The following is a 24,102-nucleotide window of genomic DNA, read 5'->3' on the forward strand; positions in this document are numbered from 1 at the left end:
CCTGGGTGCTGGGGCCCTTCACATTCTTAGGGTTGAGTATGAGAGCTATGCTTTCCATGTCCTCATTAATACCTGGTGCTTCTTTGGTAATAAAGTTTAGACATTTGGTTGAATTAGTCCTGCCCTATTGTAGCTTTGGTTTTCATGTTCCTGTCGACATAGATGCAGACACCTGTTTATGCGTTGATCGACTGCTTACAGAACTTGGTGAAGACCTTGTTCTTACCATTTGCCCATTCTCTCCCTCCTTCCCCCCCCCCCTTAGGTTGGGGATTGTCAACTCTTCAGATTTATAGGGATCGCTTGTGAGTTTTGGGTGTCAGTGTCTTGTTGAATGTTCTATGACAGGCTGCTTCTGCTGTGTGGTTGTCTTCTGTGGAGTCTGGATAAATTGAAATTTTTCTTTTTCACTTTATGATCTAAGGAGATTTCTCTAACTATATGAAAATACTGGATTTTTTTTCTTTCTTTCTTTTTTTTTTTTTGTCTTTTGAATTGGGTCTGTAACCCATCCCGTTTTTATGATGGGTTGCTAGGTGGGTCATGACCCGAACATTATGTTGAAAAAAGACTGAAACCTTGGGATTTAGGGTTGGCTGTTATCAAATGATCTTGCTTGTATTGGTTTCATTCTAGAATATTATGTCCTTGGCTTTTTTTAAAATAATAAATCAATATAATATAAGTGGACGTGTAAGTCTTCCAGGTCCTTTGTATTTCTTTGTAAAATTTAATATTAATTTGTCAATATATAAAAAATTCTAATCTTAATTTTTGTTTGTTTGTTTTTGAAACAGGGTTTCTCTGTGTAACAGCCCTGGCTGTCCTGGACTCACTTTGTGGACCAGCTTGGCCTCAAACTCACAGAGATCTGCCTGTGTCTGCCTTTTGAATGCTTGGGATTAAAGGCATGTGCTACCACCACCTGGCCTAATTTTAATTTTTATTATGATGGCATAGACTACTAGTTGATTGGGAAATGTCGATGCCTGAGCCATTGTTATGTTTTTAAAGCCATATGCACAGAATATTGTTTTTATTTAAATCTTTTAATTTTGCTTATATATATTTATATTTTTCAATAAAGTCTATAAGCTTTACATCTGATAAATTTAGACCTTGCTATTTGCTGACAATCTGATGGTATCATCAATGTTTTCTCAGTGTGATTTTCTTTTTGTCCCTGGTGTGTAGAAACACTTAGGCATATTGACCGTCTTACTTTGCAATCTTAAGCTAATGTAGACATTTTAATAGTTCTTGGTTGATTGTTCTGGGTGTACCGTGTGTGCATAAGGTGCACCATGTGTGTGGGTGGTGACAGTTCTTTTTGGTGTCTCCTTTCTGGTGACGGTCTCAAGATGGCATTGTTGGTAGTGGTGAGCGCGGCATCCTGCTCTTACTCCCCGCAGTGTTCTGTAGATGATCTGCCATTGTCACTCTGCACTCTTGTCACTTTTTGCTTGATGGTGTTATTAACTGTCTGCTGCTGCTCCACCAGCCACTGGGTGTGGTGAGAGACAGAAGATGCCATCCTGGCTCACAACTCTTTTTAGTAACTTCATAAGAAATCCTTTTAAAGATTTATAGCTTCTAAAACTTGCTCATTGGAAGGTTTTTTTTTTCTTTTTTCTTTTCTTTTCTTTTTTTTTTTTACTTCATGTGAAGTTTAAGCCAACTAGGATTTCAGAGTTTCCAAGCTGCAAGAGGGAGGAACCAAAGTAACCCAGTACACAAAGCCACAGTGCTGCTTATTCTGTATGGAGCCCGAGTAGCAATGCAGAAAGAGATGTTTTTGTAGAAGTTTACTCAGTCTCAGACTGCAGTTAGCAGGATGACCACACCTGTCACTGTTGTCCTGAAGGTACTTGCACTTTAAAATTACCTTCTCTCTGGGTCTTACGGACATGGTCTTTTCATCTGTGTGGTGCCTGGAGGACCCTGGGCCAGTGGGCCTACATGCTGTCTTCTGACCTACCTTGGTCTGGTTCCCCATATCTGTGTCATATGACTTGCATATTGGACTGCACATGGTTTCTGGACCTGGCTCAACAATCTTCTCATTTCTAGTCACCCTTAGTCCTCTGCCTCTGTATCCAGATTTTTTTTTTCTTTCTCTTAGGATCATGGGCCCTGGCCCAGCTTGGCTCTGGCTTTGAAACAGTCTGCAGTGGCACTGGGGAGTGACTGTCTTCGCCAAGAAGGAACTCCAGAGGCTGGTGTGTGACTTAATGGAAGGCAGGGTAACACCCTGTTCCAGACCCCACCAAATTCTGCCCTGATGAGGGCCCCATAGGCTCTACCTCTCTCACAAGGAGGTTGAAATCTTCTGAAAACCTTCTTGCTGGTAACAGAGTTGAATAGATGGTGCTGAAGCTAATTTTCATCATGCCCTGGCAATGCATTAACAAACAAACATCAACAACAAAACCCAAGCCAACAAACCCATACTAGGTTATAGATGAACCCACCTGCAACAACTTATAGTTAGATTGAGATGAGGATGAAACACGAATGGCGGAGTGTTCATGATTGTTGAAGTTGGCTCCTTGGGTTCCCTGTACTATTTGCTTTGCTTGTGTTTGCATCAGATTCCACAACATAATAACTGTTCTTCAGCAACTATGTGGAAACTCTACAAGAATCTTAAATTTAAAATTACCTTTAGAGATTTTTTTTAACTGAATTTGTATTTTTTTTTATTTATTTTTTGAGACAGGGTCTCACTGTATATCTCAGGCTCTCCTAGAACTGGCTATATAGACCAGACTGACCTCTAACTCACGGAGATTGCTTTCCCTCTGCCTCCTAAGTGCTGGGATTAAAGGTGAACACCATCAGGATCAGCCAAATGTTTTTATTTCTTATTTTTCTTGTATGAAAAAGATAAACAGTTTAGACCCATCAGAATGGAGAAACCCCAAAAGGACTATAACTCCTGGGCACCAAAGCCTGCTCTCCTGCAGAGGCACAGCCCACTGACTTGAAGTGATGCATGGACAGCTCTGGAAGAGGGTCTGGGTGGACATCAGAAGGCTGAGGACAGAAGCACAGTGTTGAGTACATGGTCCTGTCTCCTCGTGAGCCTGTTTGTCAAGTGTAGGGCTTTTGAAGCTACTTTGAGCATATGAGAACATAAACAGTACATAAATTGTATGTTGCAGGAGCCAGGTTCTCACTGAGAAAGGCACTAACATGTCTTGGTCAGAAGGAAAGTTTTTGAAAGTTTAGCTCAAGAAATGAAGGTGCGTGTGGTGGGTGGGCGGGGGGTGATCAGGAAGAGGATCAGGCCAGTGAAGGCACACAAGGGAAGTGGTGGAGAACAATGTTTAAAGCTTCCTTGAACAGCATCATGACCACAGTGAAGAAAGCGGATTCTGTGAAGATCTCAGGAGTCACACACAGAGTGTACCAGAGAGGCCGCCTGGGAATGCAGAATAAACAACAGATGTGTCTGAGGCAAGAGGGTGGGATCTGTGGAGAGAGTCCAGCAGCATATAGAATCTCTCAACAAGCCAGAATGAGTTGAATAAAACTAATCAAGGGTGACTGAGTATTTTTCAGAGCAAGAAGATGGAAATGTATTCAAAGGTCTTGCTGTGAGCAAAATGAATTAAGAGACACTTAGCAGTGCACCGTCTGACAATATTTTTAAATTCCCAGACTAAAGAAAGTCTTGGTAGCATGTAGGCAGAAGAAAATGACACCAGCAATACCCAGCCCTAAAAGTTACATGGACAGGAACTCTGGGGTAGCTGGCCTTAGGATATTCCATGGTGCCAAGGGAACAGTGTTAAAGGGTGGGTGGTTGTGGGCTTTATACATAGCCAAGATGTGTCTTTGTGCAGGATGGATGCAAAGTTGCTCAGAGTCACAGGGTTAGAAGAGTCATTTTAAAGGAGTGGTGTCCTGATTGAGGAGTAAAAGTTCTAAACCTGTAGATAAAAGTCGTGATACTGTTGGGTGCAGATCAGTTGTCATAAAGATAAGTGTCACAGAGTTGTAGGCAATAGTGTAAAGCTGGAAACCACCTTGGACAGCCTGCGCGCCCGCCTCGACCAGCAAGGAAGACGCAACACCGGAGCTCTTCTTGCTAGCAGTTTAGCTAGCAGTTTATTCAGGACCTTGTTCACAGCAAGCACCCCCCCCCTCGGGCAAACCTCTCCTAGCCCTTAAAAAGGCACGGGCCGCCAACCCTGGATTGCCAGGTGGGCACTGCCCATAGGTCCACGCATATGCAAGCAGCTGATGATCATTGTGTGATAATAGGATGAGTCAGGCCTTAGCCACACCAGGAGGTGATTATCACAGAGAGCACTCGCTCTTGGGATCGTGGAGGGCGGGAGCCAGCACGCTCCATGCAGCTCTCTACAGTTCCCCCTTTTTGTTTTGTAAAGCAACAGGCAAGAGTAGAGGTCTCATCTCTGTTAAAAATGGAACATGTACTAGTGTCTGTCCAGGTGTCATCCACTCAGAGAACACTAGACCTGTCCGGTGTCTTTTTACAGAGGTGGGAGTTAGACACCAACCCACATGCAATCAGACTTGCTCTTCCTGAGGTCGACTTCTCTGACCTCAAGTGCAGTGCGCAAGCCTCGCATCCTGTGCTCAAATATAAATAACCAAGCTTGAGGGGACTGTCCTGCTTCAATGACCGTGAAGGCCTGAATGATCATAACTGCATTGCGATGCTGCGAAACCCTTATGTGACAAATGCACCATGGGCATACCAGGGAGGCGAGCACCATTAAGCCTGTTAGGGCTCCTATTCCCGCCCACTCCTTTAGATGATCCATGGCTGTAGTGATCCAGGAGGATAGTCCTTCTGCCAGGCTGGTATCCATACGTGTGGAATTTGCAGTCGCAATCGCCACTCGCAGCTTTTCCAGTTGTTTTTCGAATTCACCAGACCAATTACCTAAAAGATAGCTAGACAATTCTTTAGACAAATTAGCTGCATGAGTAAATTGACACGGGTCATCCTTGAATTCCCCAAGAATGCCCTCTTTATTGTGTTCAGGGGCAGATTATATAGAGATAGCCACGCCCCAGCCAAACCCACCAGAAACCATTCTCCTGCCATCAGGAACTCCTGGAGGTCTCGTGCTCAGAGCAGCTGTAGGCACTCAGATCCTTGCCCCGCAGCTGTGCTGCGTTCTCGGGCAGCCCTGTGGGGTCTGTGCTCCAGCTTGTCTCAGCTCTAGCACTTGTTGCGTTTGCTGATAATCTTGGCACTGCTGTGGCATCGCCAGGCTAGGCACCGAGTGGGCTGAGGCAATGTGCCTTCCACCACAGCCACCTGCCTTCTAGCCCCACTGCATTCGTTCTGGGTCCAAACTGGTGCATGGAGTGGAGCGAAACTCAGGAAAGCAGGCTTGCTGCTCTGCAACCACTGAAGGGGCCCCACTTACACCATGTTTTAGGGAATTTGGGCGTTGTCAATCTGTCTGGCTAGTTCCTGCTGAGAGGGGACGCTGCATTCTTAGGGGTATTTTTTTTTCTTCTTGCAGGCAGTTTATTCAGGGCCTTGTTCTCTTTCTCTTTCTCCCCCCGGGCAAACCTCTCCCAGCCCTTAAAAAGGCACGGGCTACCAACCCCGGATTGCCAGGTGGGCACTGCCCATAGGTCCATGCGTATGCAAGCAGCTGATGATCATTGTGTGATAATAGGATGAGTCAGGCCTTAGCCACACCAGGAGGTGATTATCACAGTGAGCACTCGCTTTTGGGATCGCGGAGTGTGGGAGCCAGCACCATCAGGTGTGGCTCCACGCAGCTCTCTACATCGCCATCAGGTGCGGCTCCATGCAGCTCTCTACAGCAGCCCTTGACAGGATGAGCTGATTAGTTGCAGGCGGCTGGGGAAAACACTTGCCTTGCTTAATAATAGTATTCATAAACTGGACATGGTAGTTGATGCCTTTAATTCTAGCACTCAAGAGGCAGAAGCAGGCCAGTCTCCTTGAGTTCAGGACCAGTCTGGTCTATATAGTGAGACACTCTCAAAAAACAAAAGGATTCATCACATTCTTAAAGGAAGAGATAGATATAGACAGATGCTTCAGTAGGTACTAGAATTAGAATTAGTGAGGTACTCTTAGGTTGCATTCATTGGTTTGTCTCTGAAGTGACTGGGTGTGGAAAAGTCTGGTCAGGGGGAGAATCTGTTAAATCCATGGCTTTTGACAGTGCCCTAAAGCCTGCAGTCTTTTCAAACCCTCACAAGCATTTGCCAAGTGGTGTAGAGTGACCTAGCAAAGTGGCAGCCAGGGAGTAGGTTGCTATCTGGGCATTGGTTCCTATGGGCAAAGGTTGAGAAAGATAAATACAGCAGGAAGGGTCTGAGTTTGGATGTTACCGTGCACCTGACTCTTGGAAGGGGGTTCCCCAGGTGCTGTTGAGATACTTTTGTACATGGCCATGCATTCCTTATAAACCTGGGAAAATGTAGTTATAAAGATGGACACCTGGGAGGTAAGTTATGGAATTTGAACTAAAGTTTATGGTAGCAGCTATGTGCAGAGAAGTCTGGATGAGTGCTTGTCAGTGGAAAGGCAAGGTGGGGCAGTGACATTTTCCCTGTGCACAAATTAGAGCAGCTTGGATTAAATCTGTATCAGTGGCAAAGTTCTATACTATTTCCTCCCAAAAGCCTGATGGTGGGGAAGTTTCTGAAAGAGTATTTGATATAGCTATATAAGACTTAGCCGAAGTTGATTTTGCCCCCGAGACTTTTCTGGATGTCATAATTGACTGATGCTTCTGGTGGGTGAATGTCAGGGATACTGCTGGGTTTTTCCAGGAGTGTAACAGCTCCACAACCCAGCCACTGTGTAGCCATTCTGTGATGTCAGCAGTGCAGCAGTGATGAGGAACATTGCTCACTGGTGTTGTTTTGCTCACATGTAGTTTTTGACAAACCTCAGTGGTTCATGCTGATAGAACTGGTTTAGTGTGAATTACCTTTTCTGGTTCTTGGGTTTATAAACAAAGAAAAGAGTGAAAACCTTTTCCCTTAGTTAGGTAATGCCCAGATTCAGTGTTCACATCCCAACTGAGGGCTCCTTTCTTCTCTGACCATGCAGGTTCATCTCTGTAAGGCCAGGTGACAACTTCTGCTCTTCTTGTGGATTACTTGGTTAACAAGACCCTACCAGTGAGACTTCGAGTTTACGCAGCGGGGACCCGAGCCTCCTCAGTTTTGTACTTGCATGTGCTGGTGGAAGTTTGGAGCTGGTTGGAGCTACTGTTTACGTGGACATTTTGAGCCATTTTGAACTTAAGGCGCTGACGCTGCTAGCAATGAGCTCCCAAAGCCATCCAGGTAAGGCCTGTATCTTTGGTTTCTAGTGCTCCTGTTACAGATGTGTTGCTGCTGCCACTGCAGCCTGCTTGTTTTGCTTTAGATTTTGCTTTCCTGTGGTAGTTGCTGTTGGTTTGCAGCATCACCAAGTGTTTAGCAACTGGGGGTTCTTGTCTTTTGGTTCAAGGGGCTGTTGTAGACCCCCTGGAGATTCAAAGGATGCTCTGGGTTTGCATGCCCACTCAAATGGCAGGCAGTTTCCTTGATGACGAGGAAAAAGAATTGTGTTTGAGTATGTGATGGGTAAACATCAGCAGATAACTTGCAGAGTGAGTTTCTTGTCAGGACAAGTGAGGGGCAGTGCTGCTGGGGTGACCCTGAATAGGGTGAAGCCTTGGTTCCACACAGCCAATCCCGTGTCTTAGCTTGCTTTCTTTGGTGCCATTTTTTTTTCCCAAGACAGGGTTTCACTGTAGTTTTGGAGCCTGTCCTGGAGCTAGCTCTTGTAGACCAGGCTGGACTCTAACTCAAAGAGATCCGCCTGCCTCTGCCTCCTGAGTGCTGGGATTATAGGTGTGGACCACCACCGCCTGGCTCTTTGGTGCCATATTAAACATTTCATAGGCCTTTCTGATTCTCAATAGCCCTAAATGCCTTTGGAAATGCTGGGTCAAAGGATTACTGTCAGGTCAAGGAGCTGGAAGGGCAGAACAGGATTAGAAACTGCGTACTTGGGCCTTAACCAATACATATAAGATTTGGACTTAGAAAGTAGCAAAGCATGCATGATCCATGGTAAATGTAGAGAGCCCTGACCTGAAGAACTTCCCGGCTGCCTTTGGCTACATCTAGTGTATTGTATAGTATAGAGCTTTAGGTGTCAGTATCTGTCCTAGGTACACACAGGATGCTGGATAGATGCTAGCTAGGATGGATGCTTGAGGTTCTGTCAGCCTATTTCTGAGCCTGCTCCATTGGGTAGAGGCAGAGGCTTAGGGAGGGTCTAGGCCCTTTCCTCCCTGACTGTTGGGAGCAGAGTGGTCACACATACTTCTCTGGGGCATTATCTGTTTGAGAGCTTCAGAGGGCAGGGTTCCAGGCTTTATTTAGGTAGGAGGGTTTTATTGAGTCAGTTGTTCATGTACTGATTGTTCTAAAGAAATGGTTTATGGTGATTGTAGGAAAAAGTTAAGCTGTGTAGACTGGAATGGCTACAGTAGATACTGGTATGTAGATATGCCTCCCACTCTGCAGTGAGATAGAGGTGTGTGTCTTCCCTGTGCCCACATCTGTATGTGAAGTAATGTGTTAGATGTTTTTTCTATGTTAGTGTGTTGTGAATATCTGTGATGTCAGTGTGCACATAAACCTGACATTCTTCTGACAGTTTGTGACTGTGCTTCATGTGGTTGTGGCAATATTCATGATAGCTCCAAATTGATATCACACAATTACTATGAATATATTATGTACAGTACTGTAAGTATTTCCACAAGATGACTTACGAAAAACTGAAGCTGGGTCAACAGACATACAGGTTGAAAATGTCTTTAGGATGGCTGAAATTGCTCCAGAATGTTGTCTGACTGAACTTCCTAATTGCAGTGTATAAGGGGGCGTAGTTTCCTACCTTTCACCACTCTGGCACTGGGTAGATTCAGTCTGTTTTATTTCTGCTAGTATGTTGGAGAAAATGATTGTTTTCTTTGCTCTCTAAACGGGGTTCATACTATGTGACCCGATACAGATATAATCAGATCTTGTACACACTACCCAGGCACTTAAGGAAAAGTGTGCTCTTGTTATTACATTGTTCGTCTAAAGAGGTTTGTAAGTATATCTTCGTACTGTGTTTAAAATTCTCTCATACATATGTATGACCTAGTTATGTACAAGAGTACATTCTCCCTAAATGTTACATTGTCCCGATATCTATTAACTCAATTGAGTTTTTAAGCCAGGATGCCCTTTATTCTTTGTCTTCATGATTTCTGAGAAAAGTAAAATGTTCTGTTGTAGTTATAATTTTGGTATAGTCTTTTAACACTATTAATCATTTTTCTCTATACAGTTTGGTGTTTCTGCCCCAGTGCTCAATTAAAAATTAATGACTATTCTTTTGATTAATGAGCTCTTTTACCAGAGTACACTGTTTATTCTGTTCTATAAAATACTTGCCTGTTTTTGGCTAATGGATCTTGCCCCATCTACTTACCTCTGACTTTTCCCAGCCACTTTCTTCAAGCCTTATCCTTGTGAATGGGGTCAGCTAGATCCTGGCTTTCTCCCTCAGAGACTCTTTGCCCTTTGTGTGGGGGAATTTTACCTATCATTATTCACTTATTTCCCCTCCTCCTCCTTCCCTCCCTTAGTTGAGGATCAAACTTGGAACCTCTTGCACACCAGGCAAGTGCTCTACCATTGAGCTGTACCTCCAGCCCCTCTGCTTGTTTGTCTGTCCTTGGGGTTTTGTTGGCTCTTTCTCTTGTGTAAAGTTGTGTGTGCCTCTGTGTCTTGCAATGAGCTGCTTTGTGCTGAGACCTCAGAATGCTTGCATGTCTGTGGCTGAGCTGTTTGTTCAGGGCTTGGAACTTGCTGAGATTCCTGCCTCTCCAGCCCTGTGGTCTTCTGCAGATTATTTTCTGCAGCCATATAACAGGTGCCCTCCATATGGCATATCACAGTCCTGAATACCAAGAAGGGAGCTGGCTCTGTGCCTAGGCCATAGGTCCTTACTGGTGACACATCTTGGCTTCTTGACCTTGTAGTTTCAGGTGAGTAAGTCTTCTGGGTTTTTCTCATTGTTAGGCATTGCCTTGAATCCTTCCACAGTTTATATTTTGAATTTAGTGGATTTTGGAAAGAAAGAGAATTAATAGTCGATTACCGAATTCATTGATTTTTAATATTGGAATTGAGCCTGGAGCCTTGTACAGGTTGATTACAGCCTCCTCCACAGAGCTCTCCAACCTTAGATTTGCTACCTGGAACAGGAAACTTGTGACTATGCTGGGACCAAGCTAGGGAGCCAGGATAGTCACTATCTTGAGGTTGTCTGTCTTCCTTCTTCTGCGACCCAGTGTCTTCTCTCTGGTCCCATGCCCTGGCCTGCCTGGCTCACTCCTGCATGCTCCTGTGTGGCCTGGTGCAGTGATGGTGGCACATTAGGCCCTGGTGGAGTCCTGTGGCCTTTGGGTCCTCTCTCACATTGGCAGGGCAGCTTGGCTTTGGCCTGTTGATGAAGTGGCCTTTTTATTTGCTGTGTATAACTCCTCTCTCCTCTGTTTTCCTTTAAACTCCCTGTGGTGCTGGGTGAGGCCTGCGTTATGATTTTATTGCCGTTCTTTCTGGACTTTGCTAGAGCCAGGCCCTGGCTCTCTGACGTAAAAGCCGCCTAGCTGTTGGGATTTATTGCTCTAAATAACTGTTTCCAGTGCTGTGAGCAGCCTGAGGAAAGGGCTTGGGTTAGTTCAGTTTGTGAAGGAGGTTCTGAATGGTGCTACTGGTCTCGTCCTGCACTGAAGCCCTCACTGTTGGGATATGCCCAGGCAGGCTGTGGTTACTCAGCTCTTAGACCTCTGACTGCGAGGCAGGTCCCCTGCAAATAGTGGTGTGAGGACTGATGTGCCCGAGGTCTGCTGGAAGAACAAGGAGCCATTCTTTATTTCCTGTCCATTTCCCTTCCAATAATTGCTCTTGTCTTTCTTGATGTTAACGTGAACCTAGATACTGGTAACTGGCTGGCTACCAGGAAACCCAGGCATTGTCACCTGATCACTCATGCACTCAGTTTTTGGCACTACCCTGTGTCTACAGTGTATTTGAACTTCCTTGTTTGAAGGTCTGCTTAGAGAAAGTAGGTATCCACTAGGAGAGACATCTATGGTGACCTAGCTGATGGTCTTAGATCCAGGCAGAGCCAGGATCCTTCTGTCTGTTTTCTTATCTCTAAGGTCTTAGTGAGAGGCCTGGCCAGTGTCAGGTTACAAATAAAGTAACCGCTTTGAGGGAGGCGTGTCAATCCAAGATCAGTGCTTTAATTTGGTCCCTTCTATAGTTTAATAATATTCTGTTAGTCTGAACCATCACATGGACGGAGGTGAAGACTGTGTCAACACAACATAATGACTAGGACTGTTTTCTGGGTCCCTAGGACCCTTGGCCTGGGCTGGCCTGGGCTGAGCTGAGATCCTGAAGTTCCTTCCATCTCTGTGCTCTAGTCCTCACTTTTTTGTTTTGGTTTTCTTTGTTTGTTTGTTTGTTGTTTTGAAGACCGGGTCTGACCATATAGCCCTGGTTGTCCCGGAACTCACATGTGTACCAGGCTGTCCTTCTCTTGTTTCTTGTCTCTGAGTGCTGGGATTAAAGGTGCATACCTGGTCTTAGCCTTTACTTGTATGGTCTTGAGTTCTATTTATTTCAACCAGTTTGACTGCCAAGGTTATTATATAGTAATGAAGAAATTAAGTGGTAATGAGCTTGTATCATAAAGGATTTTTTTTGTAGCTTTTATATGGTGCTCTGCAATGTGTTTGTTTCAGGGATACTGCACAGTGTAGGGTAGAGAATGAATTTTGTGGACTGAGGTGCATACAGAAGTGAGTTCTGGGCAGCTGGTAGCAGGTGAGTTGCAGACTCTGAGTGAGGCCTGGTGTAAGAGTCCAGTAGACCCGCAGGACAGGTGTGTAGGTAGTTAAGGGTAGCCAGCCAGCAGGAGGCCTAGGAGTGCAGCATTGTCAGCCAGATAGGAGCAACTTCATCTAGATCTGGTAGGGAACAGGAGGGGCACCAAGGAGGTAGCCACTCTGAGGGTGCGACAGTAGGGAGCAAGACTGAACTGGCCAAGTTCATGGAGAAGTGACCATTTCTTCTGTGCCTGCTTCTGGTTCTCTGGAGAAGGAAGTGAGATGCCTCAGGCAATGGACCAGAGTTGGGTGGAGTGTGTTAATCCTGGGAGTGCTTGAGCCTGCTTTCTTAGGGAAAGACTTCCAGAATGCTTCTTGTATCTTGCTGCCTCCTGCCCAGCTCCTAGCACATGCATCTTGCTGGCATCTTCCCAGCAGCCACCCCAGTAGCATGTGCAGCTCTCAAGTTGTCACCACCCTGGCTTCTCCATGCTGTGATTATCTGGGATCTTAATCAGTCAAGATTTGTTCTGGAAATCATGTAGACATAAGGACTTATTTTTCAACCCATTTTTTTTTTCAATCCTCAAATTGTGTTTTGTCTTTTAAAAATCACGAATACCCTGTCACTAGGAAGAGCTCAGAATATTCACTGTCAATGGTGTGCTGATGGTTTGTTTTGGCAATTTTCTGAAAATTCTTCTACAGTTTGGGGAGCATTTGCATTTGTGTCCTTCTTTCAAAGCCCCCATTGTAGAAATGCAAATTTCTGAGTTCTGAGATGCTGAATGTTAGATGATTAATGATATTGAAATTTAAGAATGAACTCCTGGTATGTATTTGACACAGAAAACTCAATACTCGAATCATTAGGAACCATTGAGCACAGCTTGGTGCTGGAATAGAAAGGCCATAATTGCAGCACCCGGCAGTGGGGGCAGGTCGTACGTGGACAGGTGTGCAGATGCATGCCGCCTCCAGAGCTGGTCTATGCAAGGCCGAGAGCTGCTCCAGCTGAAGAACTGGCTCTGTTTAACCGTAGGTGTTTAAAACTTATAGTGATCATAAATCAGCATTGATTACTTGCTTACTCCAAGTCAAACACCGCTGTGCTTTTAAGGGACCAGAATGAATAGCAAGTTCGTTCTGAATTGTGCTTTCCAGTTATTACATTTATGTGTCCTGATAACCTTGTGAAGTGAGCTGGAACGCCATCGTTCCATTGTGTGGGAGAGGAAACCAGTATTGCCTGCCATCAAATAACTGCCTAGGTTGAGGTCAGTCGGTACTTCGGAGGCCAGCCAGGAACGGGAGTCCATGTCCCACACATGGTTCTCTGTGGGCAGCAGGGTGCTTTGGATCCAGATAAGTCTAGTTATCCTCTCTACAGTATGGGACTTCCCAGGCCAGGCAGGCCATTCAGGGATGGAGTGATTCTTGCCAAGAGAAGGGATAGGCAGATCATAGCAGCTCCCAGAAAAACTGTATACATTTGAAGATGTTCCCCCAGAAGAGCTGTACTGGCTGAGTCTGAAGAGCAGGGCATGATGCTTGCTGCCTGGGGTATGTGGCCTAGTGGAAACAAGGCTTAGAATGGAGGGAGAGAGTTGGGTTTGCTGTTGCGGTCTGCATTGCCATGATCTCATCATGTCTAGATACAGAGGCTCTGACCTTATTCCCCTTTGTTATCCTCTCCTGCTACATACAGTATTACCATGGATCTTGGCTCTCTTAGCTCAGCCATGCTTGGACTTAGGGTTTTACACTGTGTGCATTGCATATTAGGTATGTTTCAGTCCTCTGAACTCTCTTTGCTGGCCATGGAAAGCGGAATTAAGCTGAGTGGGTGCCTTGTGAACCGTGTTAATTTGGAGATTTGGGTGAAACTGAATGTTTCTCCCCAGCACCTCTCTGTCTGCTTAGTTCATGAGAACATTAGAAATGGACACTGAGGAGCACTGTGATGATGAAAGCAAATGAAGCGGAACAGTAGGCTCACACTGCTTTCATCAAGTGCTCAGGAGCTACCACGGAGCAGTGCTCAGCATCTCAGCCTTCCTAGCTCTCACTGTCACTGTGTACTTAGAAAAGAAGTCATGAAGCTTATCTATAGTAACACTTGTATGTTTTAAAATAAAATCTATGGCTAGTTACATCTTTTTTTACAAATCCCATCAGAGATAGCGTTTGTAAAGAACTATAAAGTTGGTTAAAGTATCTTGGTGTTCTCTTATTTAGTGGTCATTAGCAGGATGAATTGATTTTCTGCATTCAGTGACATTCTCACAAGACCTAAATCAGCTTTTGACTTTGTATTCCCTTTGTTGGGATCGGTTGTTGTCCAGTCATGCCAGCCTTTGATAACCGAGATTGATATGGGCAGTTCATGTATGTATGTATGTGTGTGTGTGTGTGTGTGTGTGTGTGTGTGTACATGCTTCTGTGCATGTGAAGGCCAGAGGTTAGCCTCAGGTGTCATCCTCAGGAGCTGCCCACTTTTTTTTCTTTTTTTTGACACAGGGTCTCTCACTGAGACCTGGGGCTGGCTGGTAAGGATAAGCTGGCTGGCCAGGGAGCCCCAGAGATCCTCCTGTCTGCACTTCTCCAGTGCTAGGTAATATATACCACAGTATGCCACTAGGCCCAGCTTTTTACATGGGTATTGGAGACTGAACTCAAGTCCCCATGCTTGTACAGCAAGGACTGGAATTTAAGGGAGAGCTTCCCCTTCCCCCTTAAGTTCCAAACTCAGAACAGTTTTTAGAATCCTATTCCTTGTGTTCTGGTTGTTTAGTTTCTGTGTCTCTGTTCATTTCTGCTGCTGTAATAAACCCCTTAAAGTCTACAGAAATTTTTGGTGCATTTCTGGAGGCTGGAAGGCTAAGATCAGGATGCTTGTGACTGTCTGGTCAGGGCTTCCCCGGCCTTTGCTTGGTCCCACCCTGCTGCTTGCTTTTGTGCTGGCGCCAGGAGCCCCTCCCTATTGAAGGGCCCTCAATACACTCTGGGTGTTGTCCTCACACTTCTTTTCTTCCCTGTGGCTGTACTTCTTAATGCTGCTACACTGGGTGGGGAAGCCAACATTTAGACTTCACAGAAGGTGTTGATGCTTCCACTGGAAGAGCTGCAGGCCCCACTTGAATTAGTTTTCACTCACAGTTGGTGTGCTCTTCTTCCATTCTTCAAGGAAATCTCTTGGAGAAAGTGGACTTAATTAGAGCCCTGAGTGCCTTGTTGATTCAAAAGACCTCACTATTGGTATGGGTATTCTGAGAAAACTGTGAGGTTATAGTCTAATGCATGCAGTCTTAAGCAAGTTAGGCCGCTTTTAGTGGAAGCCTCTCCCTCCTATATTCAGCCATCAGCATGATGCAGAATTCTTGATGCTTTTATTTTCATCTTCACATGGAACCAGTCCATAACAAGGACTGACTGATTCTTCAAGCCCATGCCTTTCTCTCAGATTGATGCAGTGTGCATACCTGCCCTTACACCTTACCTTACTGCTTGCAGCTGCAGGGGCTCCTTATGAAGTGGCCACCTTATCCTCCATTCTTCTTTCTGGTAAGTAGTGTTGGTTTTTTTTGTTTGTTTTTTTAAAATTAACATAAAAATAGATTTATTGATCATTTCATGTGTATGGATGTTTTGTCTGCATGTATGTCTATGTATCATATGCATGCAGTGCCCACAGAGTCCAGAAGAGGGTGTTGGATTCCCTAAAACTGGAGCTACCATATGGGTACTGGGTTGGAACTCAGAACTTCTGAAAGAATAACAAGTACTCTTAACTACTCAGTCATCTGTCCAGGCCCAGTGCTTTGTTTGGTTCTATCCAAAGGACTAGAGAGATATAATTAGTCTTTCTTACAAATCAGGGATTGAAAGTGTTTTAGAAAGTTTGAGGTAGTGCCTGGGGAAACTGGTTGCAGGAAATGCCAGCAGTTTCCTTGGAAAGCTTCGGTGTAACTTGGAGCCATGCAGAGTTCTCTTCATACTGTACCCTGTGGTCACCTTAGTGATGGTAGAAAGTAGAAGGTTAAGGCCCCCTGGAAAGCCTGCATGGGTATTGGCCTGAACGTGGTAGCTAAGAAGGGAACCAGATCTTCGGGGACTTTTGTCTCCCTCTTGCAGCATCAGGGCAGGTAGCGAGGGGCCTGCCTCAGAGTGGAGGCACTCAGCCAAGGATCAAGGACCATACGGCACAGATGTCCTCATCGTTGGGCCTTCCTCTGAGAGTTCTGTGTCTGCAAAAGACATTTTCATCTAGGAAAGTGGTTCTTTTCTAAATGAGCATAGGTTTCACTGTCCTCTGTAGATATTTAAGGGAATATATTCGTCTTCCCCTTTAGGCAGTTAGCACAGGCAGTATGGTAGCAGTGTATCTCCTAGCACCATTGCTGAGGCCAGAGATGGGGCCATTGAGACTTGGCATGCTGGCTGCCCACCATGGCTTCAGTGCCCCATAATGCTTAGCCTAAAGGAAATGTACCTGCTGGGCTTTAGGTGGGAGATTGGGCTTTCTTTTGAGCTGTCTCCCTTGGGGTTCCTTTCTAGACTCTGGAAGTAGTTCAGTTTTTCATCCACTTTCTTGTTCTTCTGTGATTTGGCTCTCTTCTGTCTTCCCAGTCATGGGAAGCATCTTGCATACATCTCAATGGTGGAGGGGAAGGTCAGGTAGGGTCATGTCCACTTGTAGGCAATAGTTGACTCAGTTCAGCTGAGGTTCACAGACTAGTTGGCATGTATTTGCTTGAGAATGCAACCAGTCACTGCCTTGAGCTGGGGGACCATAGACCTTGAACCTGGTAGTCTGACATCTCACTGGGGCCATCCTGAGTAGAGGGGACAGTTTGAGTTTCCTTCAAGCTTGTGTAGTTGATAGAAGTTGGGAGACTGGCAGGTGGATAATCTGAACTGTCTCCTTGCAAAGGTTTTTACCAGGCAGCAAGGAAATGGGTAGCTAACACCCAGACATTCCTGCAATGAGAGGGCTTTGCTTGGGTAGGAGTGGACAGGCAGTTCAAAGTGTTTGAATTAGCATTTTCATTTTGCTTGATTTTTCTTGTTGTTGTTAATGTTGTTCTTGGTGTTTGTTTATTACAGGCTGGCCTGAAACTTAACATATGACCCAGGCTAGTCTTGGACTCAAGATCTTCCTGCCTCAGTCTCCTGAGTGCTGGGGTTACAGGCATGCCCTGGGAAGTACGTTCCACTTGAGGCACTGATTAAAATTATTTGTGATGATAACATCTTCACCTTTGCTTTCTGTAAAAGCAAGCTCTGTATTTTCTAGTGTTAGATATTTTATAGTTTTCATCATCCATTGTTAAATTTCAGGTACCTTCCCTTAATAGCTTGTCTGAACACCTTCAAAGTGAGTTTTATACATATCTGACCGAAAACAGAATTCTGCCACTGGAAAACTAACCTGAGTTTCTGATAGATCTCAGCACTGGGCAGGAGCTTCAGGGCTCATGCTAGGTCCCTGTTCATGCTGCTGCTGCAGAGCCTCCTGCCTGAGTGAGGTCTTTGAAATGTTGGTGTTCGCTCCATTCTTGCTGTGGGTGCTCACAGAGACTTTGGGATTGGCAGAGGTCAGAGCTTATTGAATGCTATGGCCTCTGCTGATTCTAAACTGTCTTAGTCCTCAGGAGTCACAAGGTCACTGCAGTAGACTTAGGAACCCACCTTAGAAAAATACCAGAACTTAAATTTGTCCTACTTTATGTAGTGAACCTAGAACATTTGATCAAGTGTCATTTTTAGACTTAAAATACCTACTGTGAATAAATGAGAATTTAGCATGTTGGTTTACATCTGTGAGTCCTGGATCAGTCTGAACCACAGAGGTTACTGCACTGTTGCAGAGGTGAATAAAGGGATACTTTTCACCCTTTAGAGTGTAGAGGAAGCTTGGGGGTCATGAAGAGGAAGTTCATTGGCCTATGGGAGTGTGGCATCTTTGGTCTGCCTGTGAGGTGCACTGGGAGGTGTCAGGAGCAATGTGTTTGTAAGTCTGAGATGAGGCATGGTCCATGGCAGCCCAGAGCTGTTTTCACAGTACCCTTCTCAAATGCTTGTCTCTTCTGTGAGCAGTCTCAGTGCCAGGCCAGCAGGTGGTCTGCATTGGAGCATTGCCAGACAGGGCCTCCGGGCTGTGTATGTAGCCTGGCCTTCTTGGGAGTCTCCCCTGTTCCTTTTCTTTGTCTCTGCTGAAGGTGAAGCAATGTGTAGAAACAGACTAGTGCTGCTGGGCTCATTGGTAGCTTGTCCCCAGTCTGGCCTGGGTCCAGTCTGCACTGCATGTATTCCACAGGGGCCTGGCCTGCAGACCTCAGCGGAAGCCAGTTGTCTTGTCTGCCCCTCTGTTCCTGGAAAGCCTTGCCACACACAGCCAGGGCCACTCTGGATGCATCCGGTCTCTGCTGTTGCCGTTTGTTTGGGAGCTATTGGCTCTGGTCAGATATGTGGATGTGCTGTTAATTTGTCCTCATTTTTGGAAGGAAGTTGGTGGCTCACACGAAAGGAAGAGCCACAAAATGTCAAACCCAGCAGCGGCCGTCTGACGTGGCTGTTGATCACCACAACATGGAATGAAGAGGAAGCTTTTGATTTCCTTGCTTGCTAGGTTGAGGCCATATTTTATTGACTCTTTGGAGTCCTGATCCCTTCCTGTTAGTATTGCTAAAATTTTCTGGGTGAGTCAGTGGCATAGGAGTCCCTGTGTCTGTGAGGGCTTAGTGCTGGTGTGAGCTTCCGGTGCAGCCTTCCCAGAGCTGAAGGGAAAATGGCAAAATCTCAGGTGTAGTCTGACGGTGATAGCCACATCTCCAGAGATGCTGTTCTGCCATGACCCCTGGCTGCTGTTCTCCTGACAGCCAGCTGTTCAGCTGTCCTGTAAAGCCAATATGGAGCAGAGAGCTCATTCAAGGCCTGACTCTTGTTTGTGTGATGAGATGACCCTTCAAGCCATGATTTTCCCATCAGTCCTAACCAGTGGAACCACATGAAAGTATCAGATCCTGGAAAATCTGTATCCAGGTATACCTGCCAGCCCCTCGCATCTGCCGAGCGCATAAAAAATACCCAGAGGCGTCTAGGGAAAGGTGGGATTCCTGGATGGGGTCCCAGAATAGGAAACCATGGAAAATGGAGGAAATCCAAGAAAAGTCTTGATTTCAGCTGTGAACTGTGTATCAGTGTTGACTCCTCGGCCCTGGCTGTGCACCGTAGATCACTAAGAATCTGAGCTCCAGAAATGAAGTGCATCAGCAGGTGTTCTTTCAGGAGTGCTTGTTCACCTACTGCAGGCACCCCAGAATTTAGTGCTTGCCTTGTTCCTTTATGCTTGCATATGGATGTGAGGTCACCTGTCCTACAGATCTTCCTTGGTAAACACGAGATCTAAGTGTTCCCATGTGGGAGCTTTCTCTTGACGGATGCCAGCCTCCAGACAGGTGTGAGGTCTCAGTGGGAGCTCAGGAAAGAAGGGCACCTGGACCTGCTCTGCAGAGAAGTAGCCACAATGTTCCTGCCCTATTGCACCCACATCCCTGCTCAGGCATCATCCTTCACTTTTCCTATGTTAGATGAGTTTTTTAAGTTTATTAAAATGGCATCCGTACAACATTTGCTCTTTTCCATCTGGATCCTTTCAGTAGTGTGTTTGCAAGGTGGATATGGCAGCTGGTCTATTTCCATGGCTGTTTAATGTTTCACTGGACGGACTAACCCAAGGTATTCTTTCATTTGGAGCTGATGTTTGCGTGGTTTTCACTTGGGGTTCTTCTGTTTGATGCCGTGGTAGCTTGTGTGTAGCAGATGATCTGTGCAGATTGCCTGTGACAGTGTGCTCTGACCTGTGCTGCATTAGCGTGCTGTCTGACTCACATGCAGTCTTCAGCATTTTGTACAGTCTTCTCATCTTCATTGTCACGGCTGAATTAACTAAAGATGCTGATCACTTTCATACGGATAACCAGCCGTATGTGGGTGGTGGGGAAGTTGCCTCTTCAGTTCCTGGATGGAAATTCAGGAAACCAATTTGTCTTTGTTTTTCTTACTGATTTGTGGCAGCTTTTTTGTTTAGATTGGGTGGATATGTGTCTTTTTGTTAGTTATGTCTACTGCTGTTTTTTGTCAATCCTATGGGTTGTCTTTTTCTTTTTTTTAGTGTTTTTATTTAACAGATGCTTTTAATTTTAATATAACACATTATTTCACTTGATTTATTTGTGCCTGTCTGAAGAACCTGAGGAAGCTCTGTATAATTTTTAGTAGAAACATTACCACTTTATCAGTCGTATTTGGATTTTTAAAGTATGGTGCAAAGTGGGGGTTAGATACTTTTAATTTTAATATTTGGTTAGTTCAGTGGCTTACTGAAGGGTTAATGTTTTCTCTTTTACTGTACAATGCCAATCAAGTCTCTATGTGAGTGGGTTTGGTTCTAGACTGTTCTGACCCATCTGACCCATTGCCCTACTTGCCTGTGCCAATAGAGCCATCTTTGTCAATTATGTTCTTTTTGAACTAGTTATGCTAGTTTTTTGTGAGGTTTTTTTGGTTGTTTGTTTGTTTGGTTTTTTTTGAGACAGGGTTTTTCTGTGTATCGCTGGCTGTCCTAGAACTCACTTTGTAGACCAGGCTGGCCTCAAACTCACTGAGATCCGCCTGCCTCTGCCTTCCTGAGTGCTGGGATTAAAGGTGTGTGCCACCACTGCCCAACTGTGAGTTTTCTTTAACTGTCTAAAGTCCTTTTTAGTTACTGCAGTCTCTGTATTAGAGTTTTGTTGATTTGCGTATGGAATAAGTTTTATATCCAATTTTTCAACCCATGAGTGTGGTATATGTTTTTGTCTATTTAGGTCTTTAATATCCATTTTGTATTTCTCATAGTTGAGGTTTTATTTCTTTTTTTTTAGACTTCTCTGTGTTTTTTGCTGTTTTGTTTCCTAATTCACCTTTTTTGTTCATTATGTTTAGAAATACAAATTTTTTTTATAGTCACCTTGTCACCGGATGCATGACATAACTTTCTTTTCACACTAGTTTATCTATATATTTTTTTTTCAGCAAGTACACACTATCTGGATATGACTGTTCTGTGTGCTGAGTTCTAGACTGTCTTTCTGTGCTGTCTGGGACCTCCGGTCAGTGGCTGAGCAGCACTGTATTGTGGGTATCTATGTCTTGCTGCAGCAAGAAGGAAAACTCCCAGAATGTCATCACCAAGGTAGCATCTGATGTAGGCTTTGTGCAAATGGTCAATCAGGATAAGGGTGTTCTCATCTATCATTAGTATGCTGAGAATTTTCTAATCAGATAGAGCATGTTTAAGATTTTAGATTGAACCACATGAACCACATGAACCACACATACCCACAATATAGCCTGTAAACTTAAAACTTTTATTTGGTTTGGCTTAATATATTAGATTTTGTATATATCAATTAATAATAGATTTTCTTTCCTTTTATTTGACTAATATAAATTTTCTCATTCGATTTTTATTTTTCTTTCTGGTTTTTGAGATGGGGTTTCGCTCTGTAGCCCTGGCTGTCCTGGAATTAGCTTTTAGACCAGGTTGACCTTGGACTCACAGAGATCCATCTGTTTCTGTCTCCCAACTGCTGAGATTAAAGACGTGTGCTATCATAACTATGGTGATAATATACACATAGTCCTGCAACTTTTTTCTTTTTTTTCTTTCCCTCTTTCCCCTCCCCTCTCCTTTCCTCTCCTCCCCTCTCCTCCCCTTCGTGCCCCTCCCCTTCTCTCCCCTCTTCTTCCTCTCCCCCCCTTTTTTGGACAGGTGTGTGTGTGTGTGTGTGTGTGTGTGTGTGTGTGTGTGTGTGTGTGTGTGTGTAGCTCTGGCTATCCTGGAACTCATTCTGTAGAACAGGCTGGGCTTGATTCAGAGGCTCAGAGATCCAACAGCCTCTGCCTCCCAATTGCTAAGACTGAAGGTGTGCACCACCACCGCCCAGCTTAGTTTCTTTTCTTTTAAATTTTGATATTAAGCTAATGCTGGTTCCTTAAAGTGTGATGGAGTCTTTTCTTTCTTAATTCTGTTATTGGCAAAGATTTTCGGTAGAGTCTGTTGACCACATCTCCAGTGCACCACCACCTCACGTCTTTCTACCACTTAAGATAATGTAAGAACCAGTTCTGTTTTTCAGCTAGGCTAAAAATCAGGCAGTAGATATAGATTGTATTTGGCTTGTGGACTCTAGTGTGCCCACCCTGTCAAGCCTTCTGAGGAGTTCAGGAAGCCATTATTATTATCCCTGAGGTATTTGGAAGATCTCTAGATAAACCCATCTCTGGGTTCAGTGGTCAAGTGCCTCTGCCCTCTCATCTTTGTACTGTCTGTGGGGTTGTTGTTATCTTCCTTCCCCCTGCCCTCTCATCTCTGTACTGTCTGTGGGTTGTTGTTATCTTCCTTCCCCCTGCCCTCTCATCTCTGTACTGTCTGTGGGGTTGTTGTTACCTTCCTTTTTCCTTCCCGATGGTGGACGTTGCCTACTTCCTTCTCCTCACTGGACTCAGAGACTTACTAGTTGTCTTACTATTTGTAAAGGACCAAGTTCAGTTTATTGATTCAATTGGATTGGATAATCAACTGCTGCTCTTACAACCTTTCCTTCATTTTATTCTCTAGTTTCAATATGCTGGGTATTTTGTTTGCTTACTGATTAAAGTATTCAGATCAATACATTTGTTCACACTTTCTTGTTTTGTAGTAACTGTACTTAAGACTTGGCATTTCAGTAAGTGTGTGGCTTTAGCCAGATTGTGTGAACTTTTTGATACATTTGCTTTGTCATTCAGTTAATGGTATTACCTAATTTCTCATTGTATCTCCTTTGAACAGTGGGTTATTTGGAAACGCTTATGTAAATTTATAGGCAAGTTTCTTTCCTGCCCAGTACCTCAGCTGTTCAGTTCCAAAGAAACACACAGAGGCGCCATTTGTAATCAGAGACTGCACTTTTCGTTTCCTGGCTGCCCAGACCTGCATAGTCACACAGACTATATTAATTGCAACACTGTTTGGCCAATGGCTCAGGCATATTTCTAGCTAGCTCTTACATCTTAAATTAACCTTCCGGGCGGTGGTGGCGCATGCTTTAATCCCAGCACTTGGGAGGCAGAGGCAGGCGGATCTCTGTGAGTTCGAGGCCAGCCTGGTCTACAAGAGCTAGTTCCAGGACAGGAACCAAAAAAACCTACTGAGAAACCCTGTCTTGAAAAATCCAAAAAAATAAAAAATTAACCTGTTTCTATTAGTCTATGTATTGCCACGTGGCTGTGGAATTACCTCATTTTCTACATGTCTTGTTTCCTTGGAGGCTGGCTGGCGTCTGCTTGTCTCTGCCTACTCTCTCTATATCTCTTTGTTAGAATTTTCCTGCCTGGCTTCACTCTGCTAAGCCAGAAACAGCTTTATTCATCAACCAATAAAAGCAACACATATACATTTCCTAGGTTGTTTTTTTCTTTTTTGGCTTATTTTGGTCAGTCTTCTGTTTCACAAGTTCAATTCTATGGCATTTAGTCAAGTTTGATAGTTGTAGTGCTCAGACCTGTGACCTGACCAGTGTCCTGCTGCTTTTGGAAGGCTCTGCTGTGATTGTAGATGGGAGGGAGTCTCCTTTAGTCCTGTCAGGTTTTGTTCTTGTGTGTGGTGTGTCTATTTTAAGCCCATACAAATTGGAAGCCTTACACTTTAGTGTTAGAATACCATCTTTGTGTTATTATGGGATGTGTCTTTTTCTCTCTGTGTTGTTACCTAGTGTATAAAGTCCAGTTTCAGGTTCTATGACAGCCAGTCCATGCTGGTTGTCTCCTTGTTCTTTGCTCGTGGCTTGGAAGATAGCAGCTGCCCGAGAGGCTGATGACTCAAAGTGCTCTTCCTTTCTCTCATCCTTCTCTCTTCCCTCTCCCATTGGTACCCCATAGCTCTGACTCCCTTGACAGTCCTCCTGTTGCAAAGCCAGCAGATACATCTGTAACAGTTTACATTTTATCCTGACCACCCTCATCCTTGACTGGAGGGTGCCTTGGTAGAACTCAGTTCTGTAAGTAAGTCAAGTCCTACCTGCCAGGGTCAGTTGTCCTGTTTTCTGCCTAATGTCAGATGTATGTTGTTGGCCACTCTTCAGGGGCC

The 24,102-nt window shown here is 44.7% G+C and overlaps 1 protein-coding gene across 8 annotated transcripts in view; it reads left to right on the top strand.

The window, feature by feature from the left end:
* The window catches only part of Hdac4 (histone deacetylase 4), a 263,727-nt gene that overhangs the window by 24,969 nt on the left and 214,656 nt on the right, over window positions 1-24,102 (top strand). For 5 of the 8 annotated variants that reach the window (XM_075952184.1, XM_075952183.1, XM_075952187.1 and 2 more), the window contains exons 2-3: window positions 7,085-7,323; window positions 15,441-15,491. The exons of 1 other annotated variant lie outside the window; for it this stretch is intronic. In XM_075952184.1, coding sequence (XP_075808299.1) covers window positions 7,302-7,323; window positions 15,441-15,491 — 73 coding nt within the window. In that variant the 5' untranslated portion in view covers window positions 7,085-7,301. Of the gene's footprint in view, window positions 1-2,155; window positions 2,220-7,084; window positions 7,324-15,440; window positions 15,492-24,102 lie in introns of those variants that run through there. 2 more of the 8 variants (XM_075952185.1, XM_075952189.1) reach the window with 2 other exon arrangements.

The sequence above is a fragment of the Microtus pennsylvanicus genome, chromosome 17 (assembly GCF_037038515.1).
Source record: "Microtus pennsylvanicus isolate mMicPen1 chromosome 17, mMicPen1.hap1, whole genome shotgun sequence".
NCBI lineage: Eukaryota > Metazoa > Chordata > Mammalia > Rodentia > Cricetidae > Microtus > Microtus pennsylvanicus.